We start from the raw sequence: 22,813 nt of genomic DNA on the forward strand, positions 1-22,813 counted from the left end.
GCTGTGAGCATCACGAGACGGCAAAATGTGTCTGTCAACCGTCATTTGAAACAGATGACGTTAGTTGTGTCTCGGCAGACCTTCCGTGATTGAAGGTTAATTGCATCCTCTCATCGCCCTTCCATGGCTCTGCTCTTCTTCCGTCCCTCTCCTTGCTTGCCATTCCCTCCGTATCTGGTGATCTATTTGGTCTGGATGCTACCCGAACTGTTTGGCATCGATTAATCTCATGATGGGGCAACAATTGGACGGAAATTCCCCCGTGTTGCGCGATTTCGGCCATAGCCGCCGAATCCTGGCCTGTCAGTGGTGTGACACTCGGCCTATGCTATTGGTAACATGATCTCTTTTCATTGCCCGGAATTCTATGGTACATAGCTGGTCCCTTCTAGCCGAATCTGTCAACGCGCCAATCCTCGTGATATCCATCCTGTATTACCAAGTGTTATTGCTTCTTTGTGACTGAATCAGTTAACAGAGTTTGCCTTATAAAAGAAATTGGCCCTCGTCATCTTCAACCCCCTGTCTTTGTTTGCCATCTACCAAGCAAAAACCAGAAAGCCTCTGCAACGATCGAATTGACGACTACCAAAGCAAACATCCCTGTCACAAAACATTGCGACGCAATGACCAAACTCAGTTGGAACACTCTCACCGGCCACCATTCAGAAAATCCGGCCGGCACAGAAAACCCGGTGGCAGACCAAACACCCCATCACAGACGTGACTCAAAGCTTAGCCATATCATGGACTCAATCCGGCACTCGCTCGCCCATGAACATGAAAAGCTACCCGGCGAGGGCGAAGCTCAACACCAAGGATCCGTGGCCGTAAACAGCGAATCGGGCAACAACGGCTCGATCAGTCCTTCTTTACAAGCAGTCGCCTCATCCAAACTCAATGAGAACAATATGGGTGAACACTCCCATGAACTGGGGGACACCTGGGGTTGGCCAGGTCTTGGTACTTATGCATCGAATGAATCTCCAAGGACGTCGACGTCAAGACAAGAATCAACCCCTCCAAGACGAGAATCAGTGCCGACAAGAAAGGAGTCTGAGCCGTCAAGAAGGGAATCAACGACATCTCAGGCCAGCAAGAAGAGCCACGACACCCAAACCGGCTGGCCAGGCCTGGGTCCCTTCCCCGAAGACGTGGACGAGTGACGGATTCGGGCAGAGAGACCATAGGTCGAACCGAATGCTGCAACTGCCTTATATTTCAGAGCAAATTTCCTGTCTTTCGTGGTGCGTTGAGCGAGGATCTCCAGGGCTACACTATTGGTACGAGACCTTGATGGTGGGCTTAGAGCTACGATATCAAATCGAGGGATAAAAGCCATCTCGGGGAGGCTGTTTGTGACTTTACTCAGTCATAGTACTAATACATTGAATTTATAGGAAAACAGCTTTACCAACTTTGAAACCACAGTACTACCTTATCCAACTCAGTTGCCGTTGTGAGATTAGCTAACCTTCCTACTGGCTACAGATGAGTTAGAAACATGGTTCAGATTTGGCGCGGCTCAGCTACTATCTATCGAGCACTCATTCTTTCTTTGCCCGTCTTACAGATAGAAATCATCCACCTCCAGCCGCCCAGCCATCGTCAACTTGGTGTCGAAGAAACGATTACGCAGCACACCTCCACCCAGCTTATTCTGTGACGAGCTCCTCGTCCAAGCCAACGCCACTGCTTTCAATCCTCTCGATGCACACATCAACATCACATCACACTTTTTTAACAACTCTGGCCTCGTTCTGGGCTCTGATTTGTCCGGAGTAAGTGTCACACCTAGCTCATCGAGCCCTCCGTCATCTCGCCTGCAAGGCGGTTCTCGAGCAGCTGGGCTCTAGCCGTTCCGGGTGTTTTTGCTTGGACGGGTCAACCAACAAATCATAAGGATGGAGGGTCAACTTCCGCTTTCAGCAATGGCTACGCTACCTCTGCTGCTCTAGCCTCTGTACCTACATAACTTGTACTGTGGTATGCTGCACAGTTAGCCCATATTTCGTCAACGCCATTACTATATTCGGCTCGCCATACCAAGACACTTCCACATGCCAAGCAACTTACTATGCTTGGTTATGTACGAGGTACAGACATAATCATCTAACCCGCTGCCGCAACCACGATTGGCCACGATAGGTCCTCATCCTGACGACGGCCTCGGCGCTGTCTTCGGCCAAGACTATGTCTGAAGGCATGACAGTTCCCAACACAGTTAGGATGTTGACGACGGGGGCTCGGACCCTGGCCTCGAACCAAGTTACGGAGCCCCGTAAAAGAGTTGGGAGAGGATGGGACTTACTTGTTACAAGTAGAAAGGTACAACGCTTCCTACCTGGTAGTGTAGCCAATGTTCGAGACTCTCCGGTTGCATTCTGCATTGTAAGCTTAGCCGTCAGAAGACACAACAAAGTACCCAATCCGGTGAGACTGGGGGCGGATAGGACTACAAGTAGAGGAAGTGTGTCGGGAAGAATGGAGAGGTGGATGAGGCCGGTACGCACGGAGAAGCAAGTGTATCAGATTGGCTGCGATGAAGTCCCTGTCCATGGCTGGGGGAACAAAGTTGTGCCAAACCCTGGCGACAAGGAACATGCAAGCTGTTTCTCCCAACTTCCGCTGAGTTCCAAGGTTCCTCGTCCATGCTCGAAGGCCGTATCGTAAGTAGATGGGTGAAGCTCATCTTGATCGTATCGTGATCACCAAATTGTAATGACCGGAAGTCTGATCCGTACACGAGACCCTGTGGCGTCCGCGGTTCAGTGCCGACGATAGCCTGTCCAATGGGCCGCTGTCAGGTACAGGCATGCCGCAAAGACTTGGTGCGGAGGGAGCCTACCGCCTAGCCTCCACCAAGCTCCACCAAGACCCCCGTAGTGACCCCTAACAGGCGCTGCCGGAAAATTCCAGACACATCGGTGGGTCAATACTTGTAATGACGCCATTGTTCAGCTTTCGTTTCGCTTCACATGATGGAGTATCACTTGCAAACCGTGATCCTCAGCAGAGAGCCAGATCACCACGACCATTGCGGGGCTCGTGGCCTCGCTGTGGGAAACTTCATTCGAGAACTGACAGCTTCGAGAGTCCAAAAAAGGCATCGACTGAAGTCTCTAGAAACCTCACGCCATTTCTGCATATCGCGGTGTTCTCGGTGTCGTCAAAGTGAGTTCATCTCTGCAGTGTTGGCTTTCGCACCGTCCTCAGGTCTATAAATCAAGCTTCATCTCACCCCCTTCGATCTGTTCTTAGCAGACCAGACCAGATCATCAAAACACTTCATGTCTAATACTGTTCGAAGGATCCCACACCGCGTAACTCCAGCCATCGTTAGTATCTCGAAGCCAAAGCGAACTCAGACAAGAAGCATGGCTCTCTTCCCACGTCTCCCTTCCACATTTGGTCCCTACCGCTCCGACTTGGGGCCATTCTTCAATCTCTTCAACGACACCTTCTCTGAGCTCCAGAAGCTGTCTGACACCGCATCCCGCACCTTTGCGCCCAAGTTCGACGTCAAAGAAGCCAAAGACAGCTACATCCTCGAGGGCGAACTGCCTGGAATCGACCAAAAGGATGTCGTCATCGAGTTTGCCGACGACCAGACTCTTACCGTCAAGGGCAGGACCGAGAGCTTCCGAGAAGAGGGCGCCAAACCCGGCGTAGCTAGTGGCGAGGGCAAGAAAGAAGAAGCGGCGGCTGGCAGCAAAGAGGTCGCCACCACTGGCTCCAAGGAAGTTGCTAAGGCCGAGCCGCAACACACCTATTGGGTCTCAGAGCGCAGCGTTGGTGAATTCGCCCGCTCCTTCTCCTTCCCCAACCCAGTCGACCACGAGAACGTCAAGGCCAGCATGAAGAACGGAATCTTGAGCATCGTCGTTCCGAAGATGCAAAAGGCGAAGGCCTCGAAGAGAATCGAAATCAGCCAGGAGTAAAGCTCGAGTAACGGATCAACCAGAGCAAATGGCAGGATTTCGAAAGTCAAAACTACCAACCCAGATCTGACACGACAAAAACTGTTCAACCACGAGTTACGACCATTCGCTCTAGCACTGTCCTTTTCACAGTCACCTACAGTGCAATTCCTCCCTGCTCTTGACACGTTCCTTACCTCACAAAAGCTCAAATGACGACTCCGCAAACGACGTTCTCTAATGAGTGGTGTTGGGCGTGAAGTTTTCCAATTAGGGGTCTCAAAAAAAATCAAGCATTGCCAAGGGCGCTGTATAATACCTCATCGACGGATTTCTACCATAGCTTCAGATAGTTTCCGTGATTCTGTAATGGCATTCATTTCAAAACAAGAAAATTCCATGTTAACTGTCTTTGGTCCTTATGCTGCCGCATCCGAGCTAGCACGGAGACATATTACTGCCCATTAGTGCATAAGTCTAACTACACATGGCATGGAGACGGACGTATTTCGAGGTTTATTCCAGGACCACCGACCTAAACCAAAAAAGGGCGTATAGCTTACAGGATCATGAACCAGCATCATATCTGTGGACTGGATCAGGAATGAAAATACGAAGACGACGTGCAAGAAAAGACTTTGCCAAGTTGCACTTGCAGCCTTGGGATTCCTTGGAAGGTTGTGGTGTCTGATTCCAGTGTCCGATTGTTTGCAAACTGCGAGCTCCGAACACGAGCATTTTCAGAAGTCGAGAGGCCCAAGGAAGAAAAGGAGGGAAAGAGTTGTATGCTCGTGCAAAAGAATGAAGAATCAAATTGAACACCACTAGGGTAAGCACCAACAAGGCTGTCAATTCACACTTGTGCTTTTCTCAGAGCCCGCCACACAGATGGCTCCACAAACATCCCCAAAGTGTCCTCCATTGACAATGTGGACGGACCGGAAGTGCCACCTCCCCAGATTGCAAGAACAAGACTACAGAACCGGAGAACACCGGGGCAAGGCCGTGGAAAAGTCACGTATGTGCTCACCGTTTGTGTAGATCCATCATCCCATTCCTGCTCTCTCCTATGTCATACCCAACAACTAGCTGAACGCACGCATGGAGAAGGACCAAATGTTCGTAATCATCAATGTCGGCTCGGAAGTAGCATCAACGAAAAGCGATACTGCGTTGTGAGCAATGTACTGTGAACACGCCATGGAGGTACTTGTAGGTCAGATGAAGAACTACCAACCACTGAAGTGTCACGCCGTCCTTTCAAGCATGTGCCATCCAAGCCCGACATGGGGACGACGAAGGAATTTGAAGTCGACACATTGTATAACGCAATACTCGTCACAAATATCAGGAGACGAATTCAACTTGCGCTCTAATCATATCAAAACTTCCAGAGGCAGTCCCCTCTTCTCCCGGGCCGCAAGTCACGGTTACCACGTGCGGTCTCCCTTCAATGGTGCTTCTGATCCCGGTCTCCTAGGAGTGGACAAAATCGCCACCGAGGAGCTGCTATCCAGATTTGTGGGGTTGTGTCCGGGCTCCTCAGGCTTGCCGACGTCAGGGAGTCCTTGGGGAGTCCTCCTCATTGAAGCACTCAGTCCCTCATTCAGCAGACCACGGGCGGCCTTGCGGTGGCTTGCATTGACCGCGTCCTGAGGCCGAGTAGGCGCGAAAAAAGAACGCACCCCTACTTTATGGTCCTGCTTCGTCACCAGGAATCCGTTGGTGCCCTTGCCGTCGTGACACACCGGCGCTCACAGTGTTTCGGAAATTCAAAGCAACGCCTGAAACACCCAGCAACATCTCGCGTGATACCTAGTGACGGCATGTACTTGTTATGACCTCAGAGATGTACAGTTGCTAAGATGTGTCTTCTTTGGCAATGGTCCTGAATCATGTTGATAATGCAGACCAAAACTTTAGAGAGAGCACACGTGCATATAGCATATGGTCCCTCTGCTGAGATGTTTTCACACGATACCGACGTTGAGATGTCGTTCTGTTGAATCCCAGCCAGATGAATACCGTCATTTTGGATGTCGCAAACCGAAACTGTTCAAGCCACGATAATCATGACTTGTTCATGTTGACATAAGATCTGGTGCTGGCATGACCATCAGAGCCATTTACGTCGAGGCAAAGTCAAATGTGGTGTGACGGTGGATCGGCCTTTGGACTGATGTCGTGCCGAGAAGCACCCAGACGCAGCCAGAGGCGCCTGCAGGCTGATCCTCGGCGGCTTCCGGGGGCACCCCTTGGATATTAGGCTCGCCCAGAAGCCCCCGAGACCGCTTTGAGTTAGGCGGCAGCGTCCTGTCGTGTCCGCTATGGCGTTTTCGTGGGTTGATCGATCAGGTGCCCCACCCTTACCGAATCTTCCTCTGACTCCCCGGCCATCACCAGACGCATAGTCGAAACCTCCCGACCACTTAGCTTGTTTGGATGGAAAAACGAGCCCTGAGAGCGGAGCGGAATCCGTGTGCTTTGCCATGCTATGATTATGGATTCCATAAAACGCTGAGAACAGGAGTCTCTGAGTCTTGCTTCATCACTCTACCGATCCAAACAAACAGGCAGAATTTTATCACAGTCTCATCAGATCAACCCAAGATCAACCCACGTCTCTTGCAGTTACCCAAAATGGTCCAGTACGATCAATTCAACGGGATGTTCCCTCTCACTTGCCTCCCATCCCGCGGAAGGACGAACAACGCTGAGAATACTCAAACACCGAGTACGTCCACCCACCTGGGAATACAAATCATGTACATTGACTGAACGAATGCTGCAGGCGAACCAATCCACCCAAGAGTGAGGAGACTGTCCTCGACCAGCGGCCCTCGGCCTCATTACTGTGCCAGGTGTCACTTGCGACGAACGTCTCAAGAACGACATTTTCCGGTTGAGCATGACTACTCCTCCAGCGAGGAGGAATGGGAAGGCTTTTGCCCCGACATCTCAATGCCCAAGGACCTTACTCCTCCGCCAACACCTCACCACAAAAGGCGACACTCGTGCCTCTGCCCAGCCAGTCTGATCACTCAGGAGCACAAAAGCGGCTCCGTGTCACCGGTGCAGATGACCGTGAAGGAGGCTGCCGCTCGGTGTCCTCATTACGGCCAGCACAGCAAGTGCAACTGTCAGAATGTGCTTCCGGAAGAGAACTTGGAAGAAAGATATGGCCTCGTGGAAGCGCCCAGCCAGACTCGGCGGAAGTTGAGCCTGGAGAAGGACGCCGCGGATCAATTGGCCGGCATCATGCATGCAGAACTTATTTCCGATATGCAGGCCCGGAACAGCAGACTCTGAAGAGTCCATGTGACACCAGCCTTGTCTTGCCTCTTTACGGTGACATACGAAAGCAATGAGGAATTTTGATTGGTGCAAAAATATGTATATAATGCTACGACCACAAGGCGTTCGGGACACCAGGGGCACAAGGAGCTACGGATTACGAAAGGTTGGAAAACGTAATGACGGCTTAGGGAGGCGGCTTTTCTTCCCCGCAATGGATCCTCATTCAGACACTTAGGTCAATAATAAGGTTATCAACTATGACTCCTCGGGCGATATGCGGTGACCTCCACAAATGGCACTTGGACTTTGTACTTATATACCCGAGTATTGTTTCGAAAAGATGAATTGGATCTTGTCCCTGGACATAGCTTGGTATCGAGTAGACGTGTTACTCTTTCTGGCGCCGTGCCCGGGTACGTATCTCCAAGAGAGCGACATCTACTCCGTCAGTGTACCGTGCTATTCCTGGCAACTCATCGCTTTCCCATCCATCACCAGCTCGCCAGGTGCAAGGCGTCGGGGCAAGGCTCTACAGTTTAAGGGGTTGACGCTTGGCACTCACTCGCTGGGCGGGACCCCAAAAGGACGGATCTGCGATGGTCTGGATGGCCCGAATTGGTATTAGCTCGCGGTCTTTTCCAACCCGAAAAGAAAATTGTCACACCACCGCCTGAGCAACTTTCCGTCTCAACCCCCCTTTTCATCTGCAGTAGCATCTTAGTAATGCTTGTCCTAGGGTCCTCAGTCTCCCCTGGAGAGATGGCACATGTTTTGCATGATTTAGCTAGTAAGTTTCACAACGGTACGCACAATTTCGCAAGCCCCTTCGTGGCGCCTCCTTTCGAGGTACTCTCTCAGCGTCTTACAGCCCGTTTCCTCTCCATGATGCTGTGGCTGTTATCCCGGTCTCCAAACACGAGAGGATCTTGATCAACCGGGCGAGGCCGATCCCTCATCGCAACGTCAAACATGTCAACAAGTCGTTGTGCCAGATTGACACAATCCAATCATGAGATTGTACCTCGTAATGCTCCAGCGAAAGACGATGTTTCTTCAATGCTATCCCCCGCATTTATGATTTCTTCATCATGAGATTTTACCTGCATGTCCTCGTCCGCTGGCTGCCGCAATATGCGAGTGTTCCAATCCCTCAGTGGACCATCGTATGATTGTTGCACAAAGGCACATGCAGGCATGGGCAGGTAATGGTCCAGTCATCGTCGCCTAAGCATGGCATGCATTGCCTTATTTGCGCATCTTTGCTTCCAACTGGACGAATACAGGCCCCCTCACGTGTGAGAACCTTTTCCACATCAGAAGGTGCGTGTGCGATGATCGACGGGTTACTGGATTCAGCCGTCCTCGTCCATGAAAGCTGCGCGTAAACATCATCCATGCTTTCCGGCTGTTGGGAAAAGCAAACGCACGCAAATGCGAGGGTAATGCCCCCATTGAAAACCTTGCTGACCTAGATATATAAACATCCACGTTCGCTCTTCGATCGTACATTGTTGTCCTTGACATAAGAGCATCTCGACACATCAGAAAGCCCCAAAAACAACTTTCATAGGTTGCGAGTTTCTTTCGTACTTGGAGAAAAGATCCGACAACGCTTTCCACTTCTTCCATCAAAGGGATTTCATATCAGCATAATCTACCGGAACACCGCAAAGCCAACAAACGAAAACCACCAACAGCCATGCCTGGCCTTCCGTACTCGGTTCCCTCGAACTATGTGATCCGTCTCATCGAGACCGACCCTCTCTCCGCCAGCCTCGGCCACCCAGAGCACCCGGTGCAGCCTCACCCGTCGCAGCCGTCGCATTTCCAGTTCCCGCGCACCTCGCTGCACCAAGCGACGCTGCAGTCACATTTCAAGGGACCCCACGCGCCTGGCAGCGTGCTGGCGCCAAGATCTGGCACCGCGTTCGCCCCGGCCACCGACATCCGCGAGTCGCTGCGCGCCTACCACATTGAGATCGAGACGCCGGGCGTCACCGAGGAGAACAAGAGCGACCTTGTCATCACGTGGATGAGCCCGCACACCCTGCTCGTGCAGGGCATCGCCAGCCGGCCGAAGAACATCGGATTGATGGATCAGGAGGAAGGACAGAGAGTGTGGGAGGGCGAGGGCGAGGGATGGGCCGCCGAGGCGGGACATGGCAAGGTACGTCTTCATACGAGCATGACCCGCTCCACTCATTTCTTCTATTCGCTGGGGCCTTCGTTTTCACTCACGAGCAAGCACCACATATCATCCTTCCCCTTCCCTCCAATTTGCCATTTCCCAATTGTTCACCCCCATTCACACCCCCCAAAAATTCATCACACTAATATACCACTCTTTCAACCTTTCAACAGCCCCAAGAATCCACTGACGGGGGCCCAATCCAGCGCGAAAAGTCCCGCGAGACGATGGAGGAGGAGGCGCTGTCGGACACCACGCCGACAATCCTGCTCTCGGAGCGCCGCGTGGGCGCGTGGCGCCGCACTTTCACCCTGCCCGAGGACGTCGAGATGAAAGAGCTCAAAGCCCGGCTGGAAGGCGGGTTGCTGCGCATCGACCTGCCCAAGCGCAGCCTCGAGGATATGGAGGCGCTCAAGGGCGCCGGCGTGAGGATCGAGATCGAATAAGGACCTACTTGCACCCGGTAAGGTTGCACGTTGCCTACTCGGTATAGGGATGTGGACGGGTGTGACGGAGTCGGCGAGGCAGGCCATCAACCCAGCCAGCCAGCCAGACAGACAAAAGGGCCTGCCGGCTGGAGCGAGTAAGCAAGCAAGTAAGCAAGCAAGGTAGGGGAGAAAAAAAAAGATAACGCCAACATGTCGGAAACGCGAGCAATTGCTTTTTCATAGAAATTCATCTGTCGTCTATTGAGGATATGGTATTCATGGCGAAGGAGGAATGGGGGAACCACAGGGGAAGGGTGAGCACACTTGCAAACAAGCAACGGGCGCCATGCATAGCTGAAAAAAAGTTCTCTCGTCTTTGACATATCTGGTCTGCTGCGACGCTCAGCCAGACCGGGGTGAAAATGCAATATTAATATTATAATAATGGATTCCGTCACTCACTCAGTCACTCGCTCAACTTCCGTACTCATATAATTGCCTAATTGCCTGGTCAATTGCTTAGTCTGTGGACCCAGCTCGGTTTTTTGGTCGTTGCATATGTACATACATGGAAACACGCACATACATATCCATACACATATACGCATATCCACACACATTTACACAACCATATACACACACATATCCATACATGCATATGGACATACATATTACTATATGCATACATGTCCCTTCCTTCTCAAGCCACGCGCTTCCTCGACTTTTCTCTTGTTTTTGGGCGGGGCTTTTCTGTGGACAAAAATAGCTTCTCATGCCAACTTCACACTTACAATGAAGAAAACTAAAGGGAAAGGATATACAGACAGATACATGAAATGTGATTCTTAGCTCGACCCATCACTTTCTTTTGAGTGGGGGAACAAACATCATCGTCAATACATACATGACATACCCTCCAGGGCCTCTTGAGGTCCTGGAGGCCGGCCACCCGGCCGCCCAACCACCTTGGAACCTCTCAAGCGTCCAACCCATCCAACAGGCACCCACTCAACGTGCGCCGGGACTCCTAACAAGAGCTGTAATGATACTTCGTCGCTGTCTGTATATATACACACCGACACGGAAACTCTCCAAAAGCGCGACTTTCGGCAAGCGGACGAAACAGGGTTCTATGCGGCCGGTAGCACAGCAGCGCAAAGATCCCCGGCGCCGCTGCTCGACAGTTCAAGCGTCGCAAGCAAGAAGAGACACATAGCCGAAAGGGGGGCTGATATATGTACGGATGGATACTTTGACAATTTTTTTTCTTCTTGCATTTTTTTTTCCGCTGAAAAATTTAGACTGCTTGAACCTGAAGATTCACCATCTGCTTGAGCAGACTGCAATCCTCGCAACGCACCAACTTCTCCAACACCCGGACTCTTTCGGTCAGTCTGTGGATTTCGTTTTCCATGTGGCGCATTTCAACTTCGGTCTGGTTGACGTAGTTCATTGCCTCGGTCAACACGTCGCTCTTGCGCACTTTTGGAGGAGGGAGTCCGCTGGCCGAGTTCGTGGCTTCGGCTTCACCGTCATCGCCGACTTTGGGTCCGTAATGAGACGCTTGCAGCGTGTTGTGCAGCTGGGAAATCTTGGCGTTGAGATTCTCGCGGTACTTGCGTTCTACGAGTGAATGGGCTTGTTTGGCGCGTTGTTTGGCATCGGCTTTGGATGGAGCAGTCGATTTGGTGGTCGGCTGGTCGTCATCCTCGTCGTCCGACGCCAGCGATGCCGCGGTGGTCATGGTTGGACTTGTTCGGTTTTGCCGGCGGGCGGCAGCAGAAGATCTTCGAGGGGGAAGGGGGACGGTGTCAGGCTGTTCGCTGGTTGCGGTCGTGGAACTTGATGAGCGCCGGGTGGCTGAAGATCGGGAGGTGGCTGTCGTACTTGTCCTCGTGCTCATGCTGGGCCGCTGATGGAGCTCGACAGACATGCTGTCGTTGCTGATCATGGTCTCACTGGGCGAGGTCGTCGACCCTGTTATGCAGGGGACTGATGTGCACTCCTCAATGGGCGGGAGCGTGGTGAAGTTCATGCAAGGTGCGTCTGGGCCACAGCGTTGGGGTTGGCAGCTGTCTACTTGGCCTGCAATGAGAGGGCAGAGCTTCTCAGTCGAGTCTGTTTTGGATGCTATGGAAGCAGCGATAGGATCCAGATTGGTGATGGACCGGCTGGTGTTGAGAGAGTCAGAAGCTGATAACGTTGTCGTGAGATTGTTGTCGTTGTTTAGCATAGTTGCATCGTCATCAGCGCGTGAGTTGCTAAGGCTCGACTGATCCATGGGTGGAAGATTCGCCTCCATGTTCAGAAGCTGAGAGTAGGAATATTGGGTGTTCGAGTAGATGTCTCCTGAGGATCTGCGTGGTTCGGAAGACTGTTGATGAGAAGAAGAGGTGATCAGGCTACCCGTCGAGCCCTGGCGGTGATTGGAAGATCGAAGATACGCCAGCGGATCCTGATCTCTGTCCATGGCGGTCGAGTATTTTTGGTTTTGGCTCAGGGTTGGCTGTGAGTTCAGATTCCCCCGTGACGAAGTGAGCGGAGTCGTGGTGAAGTCCATCTCATGCCACCCGGTGAAATCGATGGAGTCGGGGTCGACGATGGCAAGCTGGGGATGCTGACTCTGAAATGCATGTTGCCCGTGGAAGTCAGGAGAGCCGTCCTGCTGGCGGAACAGCTGCCGGAAGGGCATTGCTTCCACTGACATGATGCCTTTCCCACTGAAGCAGTCGTTTCCTTGGTTTCAGACCTTTGGTTCACACAATGGGGACCTCACGGTCCGAAAGATTACCGTTTTCGATGTCCGAGTCAACCCACAAGGCGCTTAATCGGAGGCCGTCTACCAGTCTTCGTCGCTGGTGTCCTCGCTTGAGACCGAGGTCGTGACAGTCGTTCAGCACTAACAGGCCAGTACAGTGGGCAAGTTGCCGTCGATTTGGGGCGATAGTGTTCGAGGAAGGGAGGATGTCAGGCCACGATGACGGTGTTAAGAGGGAATTTTGGCGGTGGAGTTGCGTGTTTGATGAAGTAGTAAGTCGAGTGACGACGTTGGGACTCGGCACAGCAAGTCCGGAGGGTTCCAGCGTCAACGCCAGCAGCCAGTGGATGAGTGAGAAAGCCCCTCGGTCACACCACGACCCCCACCTGCCGTATTGCCAAGTCTCCAGTGACAGCATCATGGCCACTGCCAGCGCTCTATTTCTCGCTTAACCTTGCTAGCGGTACCAGCATTACGGGTGAAAAAAACCCGCCGGGCTTGGACCCACACGGAGATTGTTCCAGACTCGTGGGCATGAGACAGGTCAATGGCCGTTGTAATGACAACAATGACCCGGCAAAATGCTTGGAAAGTGGCCGTATGGTACCGGAATAAATCCTCGTGGCCTGACAGTCTTCCATGGCCCGAATCCTCCCCTGCGATCGGATCGACCAGTCATTCCTCCTGCTTTCAGGCCTCTCCTCAGCTCTGAGTCTTGGCCCAACCTGGCCTCCTCCGTCCGGGGCATCTTCTGCATGCCCTGCGTCTCCCAAGTGCCCCGCGGAGGCGGCCGTGGTCGATCTCTCCGTCACCAGAGAACTGTTACTCTTTCTTTGCGAGCTGGTGATGTGATCACACAACACCTGAGCGCTTTGAGCTCTCTATCAAGTATTGCTGATGAGCACAGAAACAACAATCCCACCACCAATGGGTGAATTCGGCACGTAGATGGTACCTGGCCATGGCGACCAGATCCAAGAGTTAAAAACCGTCATGAGCCAGCGCCGAACAAACGGTAAGTCACACCAACACCAACACAACATCTCAGCTCAATCTGCATCTGCGCTCCGTCAAACAAAAAGCCAGAAACATCTCCCCGTTCAGTCTCGCCAAAGTCACGATCAACTCTCTTCTCAGCCGCCAAAATGAACGCCGCCCGTCAAATCATCTCACGCCGCTCTGTCATGGCCATGGGACCCCGACTCACCTCCCCTGCCCGATATGCCTCGACGGCCGTACCACACCATTCGTCGCACTCGAGCATGTCGCCAAAGGATAGGCAGTTCATGCGAGGCATCTTTACTGTGGCAACTATTGCGACTGCAGGAGCTGTGGCCTATGGGGTAAGTCTTGCCGACCCATGATTTACCTTTTTTGCAAATGTACCTCGTGCCCTTTGCCAAGATCCAAAGGCTGACAAGTTGTCTTGTCCAGGCTTCCAAATCAGGTGGACGGATGAACAGCCGCTTCGTCAAGCGAAACTCAACCCTGGACAGCAACAAATGGTTCTCAGAGAGCCAGGATTATAATACCATGCTGGGTAGCAAACATTAGATTTGCGGTCCCATGGAATGTCATCAGCTTATACATTTTCATGAATGGAAGGCGTTCGACCTCTTTTGTGAGGGGGTGGGTTGGTTGGGACAAGATGGCTTGGGAGTTACAGCGGCCCCCTCGGGGAGGTTGGGTTATGCATGGGCTGCGGCGTTCATCAACCAAAGGGATCCCATGGAGAAAGAAGATGAAAAATACAGAGATGAAAAAGCACGACTGGGGGTCTGCAAAGTTTGTGTGTCGTCAGCGATCTGACGACCATAAAGTTTCGTTTCGCCTTGTACATATTCCAAAGTACACTTTTGTGGGTATCACAAGAAAAACTCCATGCGAAAAAAGTCCCTTCCGTCATCCAATACCCTGCCCTTCCAAAGTAACTTTCCATGTGTCAGCCTGGCCCATAAGACACATGAGACCTCCGATCGACAAGACTCCACGCCAAGAAGAAAAACACGAGAGCTGACAAAAGATAGTGCAACTGTTCCCCGGATCTCAGTCCTATCCTGAATCCTCCGAGCGATGGGTCACAAGGGGTATAAGAGGCCGAATGGCCCAGACATCCTCCTCCTCTTCCTTGTCGTGCTTGGCGTCCGCGGAGTCGAATGTCGGGCTGGAGCATTCAGACCTCTGGCTCTCGCTTTCGTAGTCCGTGCAGCTGTCATCGCTCTCGGCTGAGGTGTCCTCCTCCTCATCAGACCAATCTCCGTCGCAGCTGTCGCAGCTGTCGTAGTCGCTGTCATCCTCCTCCTCTTCATCACTGTTGTATTCCTCGGCGTTTTTGTATTGAGCTGAAGCTGCCCGAATTTGTGCAATGGTTGCCAGCTGAGCTTCGAGCGCGGCTTGGAATTCCGTGAAGGAAGGCACTTGGTGTTGGATGTAGGCGGATAACTCATTCGGTTCCGGCCTTGTCTCTGACGATGGCTGCGCCACCTGGGCTTGTGCAAATGTCCGCGTTCGATCGTACACCGAGATGTGGCCTAGTACCCTCCGTAGCCTAGGTTCCTCGCGGGCTGATTCTGTGTTCAGTTTCCAATGTGATTTGAACAGTAGCCTTGCCGCAGACTGAGAGGTCGTGTCTGGTAGGGGTTGCAATTGAGGCTTGGAGGCAAAACAACGCGGGTCATGCGAGTAGAGGGCACCCAGCTGTTCCATGACGTGATGGACGAATGTTCGTTGTTTGGGAGGTCTGGCTACGGGAGAGAGACAGCGTGGAGGTATTTCAGCAGGAACTGTCAAGAACAAGAGAACAGTGAAAGCCTGATCTGGAGGAAGCTGGGGAAAGATGCCTTCTTGAACTTCGCATTAGGCTGAGAAAAAGGACACGGACCGGTGCATCTAGGCCATGAATCCACGTCGGTGTGGTCGAGAGGACCAGCCAGTCCATGGTTTCTTGTACTCAATCCTGGTCAGCCACGTTCACCTGCAATGGGGTCCACAACGACCATGCCGCAAAGGGGAAGAGGAGACAAAGGGGTTGCGTGAAATCATTCGATGACCCAAGTTTTGGGAGCCCATGCGGCTGAAAGAAGATTCTGGGGATGGCCTTTCGCAGGACTGAAGAGGAGGTGAAGACGAGCTTGGACCAGAAGCGAGTGGCCTTCCGGGTGGCAGCCCTGTTCGGGGACCACTGAGCAAGCGACACGGTCAGGCCAGGTCGCCTTCACTGCTCCTCTTTTGGCCCGATGGGGGGCTAAGCGAGGGCCAGTCCTCGTCGGGTAACACTATCGACCTTTTGAAGTATACCTAGCCTTAATAAGGGGAGGGCGGGGCTCAAGGGAGGGGGTTTTTAGGGACTGTACCTCCCAAGGGGGGAAGAACTCTTTGTCGAGTGAGTCCACCATGGAATCTACCGTGGAAAAAGACAAGGAAGAGGACCAGATGATCCCCGACTTGGGAGCGGGGGAAAAGGAGCCATCCACGAGCCATCCACGAGCCAGTTTGATCCAGCTTGATCCAGGCCCCCAATAGGCGTCACTGGGCGTCTTGGTGTTTGTCGCTAACCGTAGGCTACGCCTATTTAGGATCAACTCTCGCCTAATTGGGACTCGGCGAACGCAGTGGGCACGGTGAGCACGAGATTTGACACATGATTCTGGCACCGCTTTGCACCACTTTGCTCATATCAGTCGGTCTCAAGCAAGCCACCGTTCCGTTCCCCCAAACCTCAAAAGGACATGTCGCAGATTACCGAAAAAGATGCCTCACCACATGGCTGCCGGGATAACGCTTGACTTTGTCGCGACTTTGGCTTCCAGGCTCCCAGCTGCAGGCGAGAGCACGCCACAGATCTGGTCTATCGAGAGTTTAAACAGCATGGAAAAAGGGGGTTTCCTTCCTGCTCGAACCACAAAACACATGGTGGCTGCCAGATGGGCAAGTGCATGCGTGCATGTTGCTGCAAAGCACACTCTCTTTTCAGCAAGGCTCGCCGACCTTGTCATGCCGCTACCTGAGATTGGCTTGAAGCGGGTACCTCTTCTCAACTAAGCCCCCTTGGATTGAATCCAAGTCGATCTCTTGCCCTTTGCTGCGAAGTTTGGGCATGCATTGGTGAAGGTTGACGTGATGCTGGTGGAAGTCTAGCGTTCACAGGCTGCCGGCTGCCCTCTGCCGCCCTGTCTCTAACTCCTTGCTGTTAGTCCACTTCTTCACCGCCAACAATCCCTGACATTCATGTTGATAGTGAGGAATGACATTGATTTCCTACTAGCTTCGGGACAGGAGCCGAACATTGACAACAGAAATCGCGACAGAGGTTCCTTGTAAGCAGGCTGCGGTAGGTGACAGCAACAAAGCCACAAGGCCACCCGAGCTTTCCACATTGCTCAAAGCGTCGACTACTTGGTAGGTATTTTGTACTAAGTAAGCACTCATTCCAATCATTCTGACTAGAGTCCCTACAAACAAAGAAGGTTCTCAGTCTGCGAACTTGCGCTGCCACTTCAACACTCCTACCCCCACCTTCTGCCCCTCGACGCCTCCTATCTTAGCAGGATTGATTGTGACGGCATTTGGCACCAAAGTCTCAAAAGAGAATCCACATTTCTCAAACACCTTTCTGCTGGCAAGGTTGTGTTCAAAGTGTGTTCCGACCACTGTGTGAGCATTCATGTGTGGAATGATAATTTCAGCCATCAGTTTTTGCAGGACGGCCGGCATGATCCCACGGCCTTGATATTCGGGTAGGAGCCAGACTGTGCCTTCTATTAGTGGATGTTCCGCGGTGAGAGGATGTCTACGGAGCGCCGGTTTCGAAAAGAAACGACGGACTCACATCCGATTTCCCAAGTAATGTTCGGATCGCCAGCTTCAAGCCTGTCGTTTTCTTCTTTCCGCCGCTTTCTTTCCTCTGCATCCGCAATATACAAAAAGCTCTCCCTCTCCACGCCAATATCACCAATAAACTTCTCAATGGTACCTGTCTCTGACTCCTCGATATGTCGGATGGGCGACGTCCAGTGTCTGCCGAGCCACGGCCTCTGTGACCAGTCGGACAGAGTTCCGATTTCCCCAGCACTGGAACTTGCTTGCTCGCGTTCCCGGATGGCGTTCAACTCTGCCCAGTTTTCCTTCCACTCGCGGGATACCTTGGTATACCATTCGTCCCTGTCCTTCTCCGTGTAAGGATAGGGCGGGCCGTTAAGGTTCATATACACCTTGGGATCGTTGAGACCATGGATGACGGCAGCTCCATCAGACTCACGAGGCGGAGTGAGCACTATTCTCAGGGTCGGGTGAGGTACTGGGATGTTAAAGTCTGAGCTCTCCACGCCCGACTCCATGGTTTAGGTAACAGCGAGAGTCTCTCAGGGGATTTTGAATGGGATCTTGAGAATCGGCGTCACAGATCGTGGAAGCTCCAAATATATCATGCAAAATGAGTCAAATGAGATCAAGATGGAGTGAGTCACCTCCGTCCAACACTCTCGCATGTTCTCATGCGTGCTACCACAGTTGGTGACTCCATGAGCAGCAGCCCTCAGCTATGGTTACATAGACACCAAGCAATATGCACCGACTCGTCCCTGACAGATTTGAGTTATGTAACGCGTGGCGGCCGCGTGGTTCGAAGGCTTCAGGTATCGCCTTTGCTACGGATCATTGTTTCTCCGAGAACAGCGACCTTGTTATAAGGATGAGTAACAACCTCCTTTCTCGCTAAGTACTCTGACCTTCCTCGCCGGTTGCGAATGTCGTTCCCAGGAAGCAGATGGCAAGGTTGGACTGTCACTACTACATTCCACCACATTAGACGCTTGACTGTTCAACTCAGGTGAAGTAAAGGGAAGAAGCGCAATTATTGTTATACAGAAGGCGGCACACCCCAATAGCCACAGACGCCTACCCATAACAAACATTGAATTCAACGTCCAATTCAAAATCTTCCACGCGGTCAACACATTTTTTTCCCGCCCATAGAATGTCTTCTCTTAGATCATCTATCAAACGTGCCGCCGCAAAACGCCTGGACATCCGGAACCAACGGAAGGTCGCCTGCAGCGAACTCGGGTGCCACCACTGCCAACGCCACCTCCAAATCCTCGATGAAGTCGCACAAGAAGTCTCCGCCAGGCACTGCCTAGAACTCCCACGTAGCGTCGATGTATGCTTCTGCACCCGGATTCTGAGCCTTTCGCCATTCGGCTGAAAAGTATCCGACGCCCGCAAAGGCCGCGGTGTTGCAAAAGACGCCTTTTTGCTCAACTGGTTCTGGACGGCCTCGGGCATAGCCCGCGAATAAGCTACTCCTTTTGCCATAGATTCGCGACGGCGGGGGCACGTCGCGCTTCACAAGGGTCGTGTACGTCTGGTTGGAGCAGGAACTTTGCTGCTCGGAGCCCTTCTGCGCCGTCAGAGCCGCCGATTTGATCATCGCGTCGCGGAGGGTGGTCGAGTTGTACGAACTAGCGGCCACCTTTATCACTAGCTCCCCGTTGCTGTCGAGGCTGCCGGCGCTGACGTACTCTATGTTTGAAACAGTCACACTTCCTGTCTCGCAGGCAGTGGAACCCTTAGTTTGAGTCACTGACGGACAGAGTTTTTTTCTAGGGCGCTGGAAATAGAGGTGTAGAGAGCTGTGCCGGTCAGTGTGCCTATGTGTACGAGAGAGCTCCCTGCTTGAACGGTAACCTCTGCACTTGTGGGAGTGCACTGCAGAACAGTCGTGCAGCTAGGAGCATTGAATCCAACTAGAGTGCAGCCCTGGCAGTTCTTGGTGTACGCCGATGCAAATGTTGTGACACTTTCCTTCGCTGTGACTGGGATGGTGGTGTATGCACAGCTATCGCTCTGGTGACCTGTCGCCGGCACATACAGGGGCGACAAGGTGGCCGTGCCGTCGCAGAGACAAAATGCTTGTGTTATGCCTTGGTCCGGATCCTGCTCGTGTAAGATACATGATGGTTTAGGCATGGCTGGCGGAGAAGTGATCGAAGATGCAGGGGACGAGGACGTAGATACAGGAGTAGCATCTGTCGCCGCGGCTGCGATGGGACAAAGTGATGGAACATCAGCTTTAGTATCGTTACTGTCCCTTCTGGATTTTCGGAGTCCGGCAGGAACAGCTGGAACAGGTAGAGCACTGGCTTGACCTAAGGGTAAGAGAGTATTATCCAGCCCAGGCGCCGACTGTCCATTCTCCCAGTCGACGTCTTCCTGGAAATTGTTGGAGACGTCAATGCTAACAATACGCGTGACAGCGCTGTTGCGTTGCAAAATTGGAAGTTCATAAGTGCGCAGAATGTTGGGATCTGGATTCTTAACTTTAGGATTGGGCATAGGAGTCTGGAAAGCACTGACTCCGCCCGACGGCCCGAGCCGCTGTCCGACATACACAAGGACTTCACCACTACAAGATGAGGCATACGCTTCGGAAGAGCGCGCAACAAGCACTTGCATCCTCGCATTGATATCGAGCCTGAAATTTTCCCACCGGCCATCCATAACTCTCCTCCAGTAATCACCGTCCAGCATGTCATTGTACATGTTACCCGGTGGGTTGAGTCGATTGCGGAGCGGACCCATATCTTCCTTTTCAACGCCGAACGAGTAGAAAAGGCTCTGAACGTTTCCCGCGCCAATGATTCCACAGGTTTTGATGTCAGCCAGTATACATTCGACCGTGGGGAAGATATTTGGGTCTTCGCAAGCCCAAAGCCCTCCAACCGGCGGCGTATTCAGACATGGCCTTTAAGTTGTATGGGACCAGTGGGAGCAGGTTCCGCATCTTCTGACTGATCTGAAATGCAATTGCCGGCTGTGGCTGATAACACATGCGTTCCCAGCATTATCGATAGGACGGACGAGAGTTGCACCATCTTCGATGTCGCAGATAGAGAGCTGAGAGTCCAGAAGGTGTACGTGGGGATTGGCTACCTTTGTCAGATATTGGCTTTTTGATGATCTGTAGTGTTACGTATTCTGATCTGTGGCGATGGAGAAGGGAGAGCTCAATTCAGACTCACCATCTGTCGTTATATCGCATCGCATAATATTTGCGGAACACGCCATATTTCAGCTATTTTAGTAGACTATTGAGCTTTCGGTCGCGGACGTGGTCTCTCATCTGGCGAGATATGGCTATGAAACAAGACGAAACGTTGCGGGAGCATCTTTGGGGGGTAGAATTGTACCAGCAAGCTGTCAACGGCGCTTGACAATGTCGTCTGTCCGTGAAGTAATTTCGCATGTTAGATATTCTTCATCGCCTCTGATCTAGTTCTGATACAGGCGGCTGGTTAAGGGTACATTGGCGGAGACGGACTTGGTCTTGTTGCATCTTCAAACTCGGTAGTCCTATATTGCTACGAAAGTTGAAAGCCAGCTTGTCTCGCCAATATAGAAGGCCAAAAGCGGACGCTGGTGCCCTCTAACTTAAGCGCGACTGTAGCGCTCATTGGGGGAAATGGCTCGGCCCAGGTGTGGGGGGGTACGTGATCCGGTGTTCGAGCATCGAGCAAGGTCAGCCTCAGGTTTCGGCGCTCTGAGGTTGTAGCCTCAAGGTCGTCGAGATTGGTGCCGGGTACAGCTTAGCCGCCCAGGAACGGTAGTGGGCATTCCATTCATGACCGAAGGAAGGCATTTCTGGGAGTGCAAGAAAAAGGGATTGTCAAAGCATTTGAATACAATGCCAGAAGAAGTTCAGAGACGAGGATGTTAACAGGCAAGGGGCCAAGGTTGAGGTTTGACCTGGCGAGGCTGGAAGGTCGTATTTCATTCTGTATATGTCCACTCCACCGTACTGCTGCCCACTTCACCTTACTCCGCCGTACTCCACACGCACTTCATTTGGCCTCGTAGGCTCTAGTTGCAAAGCGCTGTAGTATTTGCTCCAGCCTGGTCCATTTTGGCCTCCGCCTTTCGCAAGTCCCAGATTCCATACTCAGGCGCGCCGAACACTCCATTTAGTTCAAGCGCTAAAAGCTTTGAGATCAAGCACTTGCAATCAACAGAAGCAAATCCGAGGTCGGCGCATACTTGTACTGAGACACAGCTCTAGCCGCCGGACTACGCCGGCGGTATCAAGCGCTGCAGCATCAGCAGCCACCAGTCGTGCCGAGCGTGACAACAACAGTTCCGTGGCTTAAAATACAGATATAGTGAGAGTCTGACTTTAAATAATAGGCTTTGAGGACATTGATTCTGCCCAGCATCCTGCACGCTTCCTCTCTTCTCAACCGAGCACTTCCCAGAATGGCTCAATCTCTTCCGCCCGAACCCAAGATACTGTCTCCTCACCAGGAAGCAATGATTCAGGCATGTAAGACGGGCCAGCTCGCCAAATTGCAAAAACTTTTCAAGGAGCACGATGTGAAGCATGGAGACGACCCTGTGCATGACTGGCTTGCAAGGCTCCAGCGACAAGCACGCTGTTTGCCGCGGCCATTTCTCATGGACAGCAATCAACCGTCCGATATCTGCACTCCGTGTATCCCAAATTCGACTTCTATGATGCCTCAATCATCAATTCGTTCACTGCAACCCCAGACCTGGAAATGCTCAAATTGATTTACTCATACTCGCCTCGGATTGTTCGCTATGAGTGCGGTGATCACATAACAACGTTCTTGAGCATGGCTTGTGAAGGTGGCCCCCAAAATGCACCAGTTGTTGGCTTCCTCTTGGACCACGGAGCCATGCCCGACGATGACTTTGGCAGCTACGCGTACCAATTTGGAGTAGAACTGCTGCCTGCCGTTCGACACGATCAGCCAATAGAAATCATTGAGAAGATGATTCCTAAGGCCTCTCGTTTGTGGCTTCCTATCGACGTAGCAATCAGAAGAAAACGCGTGGACGCCCTCGAGCTACTCTTGAATGAAGAAGAGAAAAGGAGTAAACCTTCCCCCGATGGAAAATATGAGCAGTCGTTGTTACGCCGTGCGCAAGACACGGAAGACAAGAAGGTCATCGCCATGGTCGAACGTTACATTCTCAACATGGAGGAGCAAGCGAAGAGGTCTACTGCCAAAGGCCTCCAATCTACGAGAGTTTCGACAGAGAGCAGGAAATGGTGGCAGTTTGGTGCAAAGGCGGACTCCAAAAGTAAGGCCGATGCTAGAGATTCCAGCAGTGCGCCTCGGACTGATGCCGAAAAGTGATGGTGGCCGCTGTCCAAGGCTGCACATGAACCAACATCTGCTGATTCACATTATCAGAAGGAGTCACT

The 22,813-nt window shown here is 52.3% G+C and overlaps 10 protein-coding genes across 10 annotated transcripts; 6 read left to right on the forward strand and 4 right to left on the reverse strand.

The window, feature by feature from the left end:
• Positions 1–626: 626 nt before the first annotated feature.
• Positions 627–1,166, forward strand: Z519_08119 (uncharacterized protein; the record flags this gene model as incomplete). Its single annotated transcript, XM_016765847.1, has 1 exon — positions 627–1,166. One exon carries the CDS (start codon positions 627–629, stop codon positions 1,164–1,166), a length of 540 nt encoding a protein of 179 aa, XP_016617892.1.
• Positions 1,167–3,377: 2,211 nt separating this feature from the next.
• Z519_08120 (uncharacterized protein) lies at positions 3,378–3,941 on the forward strand (the record flags this gene model as incomplete). Its single annotated transcript, XM_016765848.1, has 1 exon — positions 3,378–3,941. One exon carries the CDS (start codon positions 3,378–3,380, stop codon positions 3,939–3,941), a length of 564 nt encoding a protein of 187 aa, XP_016617893.1.
• Positions 3,942–6,560: 2,619 nt separating this feature from the next.
• On the forward strand, positions 6,561–7,229 carry Z519_08121 (uncharacterized protein; the record flags this gene model as incomplete). Its single annotated transcript, XM_016765849.1, has 2 exons — positions 6,561–6,654; positions 6,712–7,229. 2 exons carry the CDS (start codon positions 6,561–6,563, stop codon positions 7,227–7,229), a joined length of 612 nt encoding a protein of 203 aa, XP_016617894.1.
• A 1,687-nt stretch (positions 7,230–8,916) lies between these two features.
• Z519_08122 (uncharacterized protein) lies at positions 8,917–9,851 on the forward strand (the record flags this gene model as incomplete). The annotated part of the gene is made up of 2 exons (XM_016765850.1): positions 8,917–9,384; positions 9,579–9,851. 2 exons carry the CDS (start codon positions 8,917–8,919, stop codon positions 9,849–9,851), a joined length of 741 nt encoding a protein of 246 aa, XP_016617895.1.
• A 1,279-nt stretch (positions 9,852–11,130) lies between these two features.
• On the reverse strand, positions 11,131–12,540 carry Z519_08123 (uncharacterized protein; the record flags this gene model as incomplete). The annotated part of the gene is made up of 1 exon (XM_016765851.1): positions 11,131–12,540. One exon carries the CDS (start codon positions 12,538–12,540, stop codon positions 11,131–11,133), a length of 1,410 nt encoding a protein of 469 aa, XP_016617896.1.
• A 1,196-nt stretch (positions 12,541–13,736) lies between these two features.
• On the forward strand, positions 13,737–14,145 carry Z519_08124 (uncharacterized protein; the record flags this gene model as incomplete). Its single annotated transcript, XM_016765852.1, has 2 exons — positions 13,737–13,934; positions 14,026–14,145. The coding sequence occupies 2 exons, from the start codon at positions 13,737–13,739 to the stop codon at positions 14,143–14,145; spliced, it is 318 nt and encodes a 105-aa protein (XP_016617897.1).
• Positions 14,146–14,643: 498 nt separating this feature from the next.
• Z519_08125 (uncharacterized protein) lies at positions 14,644–15,297 on the reverse strand (the record flags this gene model as incomplete). The annotated part of the gene is made up of 1 exon (XM_016765853.1): positions 14,644–15,297. One exon carries the CDS (start codon positions 15,295–15,297, stop codon positions 14,644–14,646), a length of 654 nt encoding a protein of 217 aa, XP_016617898.1.
• Positions 15,298–17,061: 1,764 nt separating this feature from the next.
• On the reverse strand, positions 17,062–17,927 carry Z519_08126 (uncharacterized protein; the record flags this gene model as incomplete). The annotated part of the gene is made up of 2 exons (XM_016765854.1): positions 17,062–17,339; positions 17,420–17,927. 2 exons carry the CDS (start codon positions 17,925–17,927, stop codon positions 17,062–17,064), a joined length of 786 nt encoding a protein of 261 aa, XP_016617899.1.
• A 797-nt stretch (positions 17,928–18,724) lies between these two features.
• Z519_08127 (uncharacterized protein) lies at positions 18,725–20,130 on the reverse strand (the record flags this gene model as incomplete). The annotated part of the gene is made up of 2 exons (XM_016765855.1): positions 18,725–19,110; positions 19,176–20,130. 2 exons carry the CDS (start codon positions 20,128–20,130, stop codon positions 18,725–18,727), a joined length of 1,341 nt encoding a protein of 446 aa, XP_016617900.1.
• Positions 20,131–21,837: 1,707 nt separating this feature from the next.
• Positions 21,838–22,745, forward strand: Z519_08128 (uncharacterized protein; the record flags this gene model as incomplete). The annotated part of the gene is made up of 2 exons (XM_016765856.1): positions 21,838–21,904; positions 22,003–22,745. The coding sequence occupies 2 exons, from the start codon at positions 21,838–21,840 to the stop codon at positions 22,743–22,745; spliced, it is 810 nt and encodes a 269-aa protein (XP_016617901.1).
• Between the last annotated feature and the right edge of the window lie 68 nt (positions 22,746–22,813).

This window comes from Cladophialophora bantiana (genome assembly GCF_000835475.1).
Source record: "Cladophialophora bantiana CBS 173.52 unplaced genomic scaffold supercont1.12, whole genome shotgun sequence".
Classification (NCBI taxonomy): domain Eukaryota; kingdom Fungi; phylum Ascomycota; class Eurotiomycetes; order Chaetothyriales; family Herpotrichiellaceae; genus Cladophialophora; species Cladophialophora bantiana.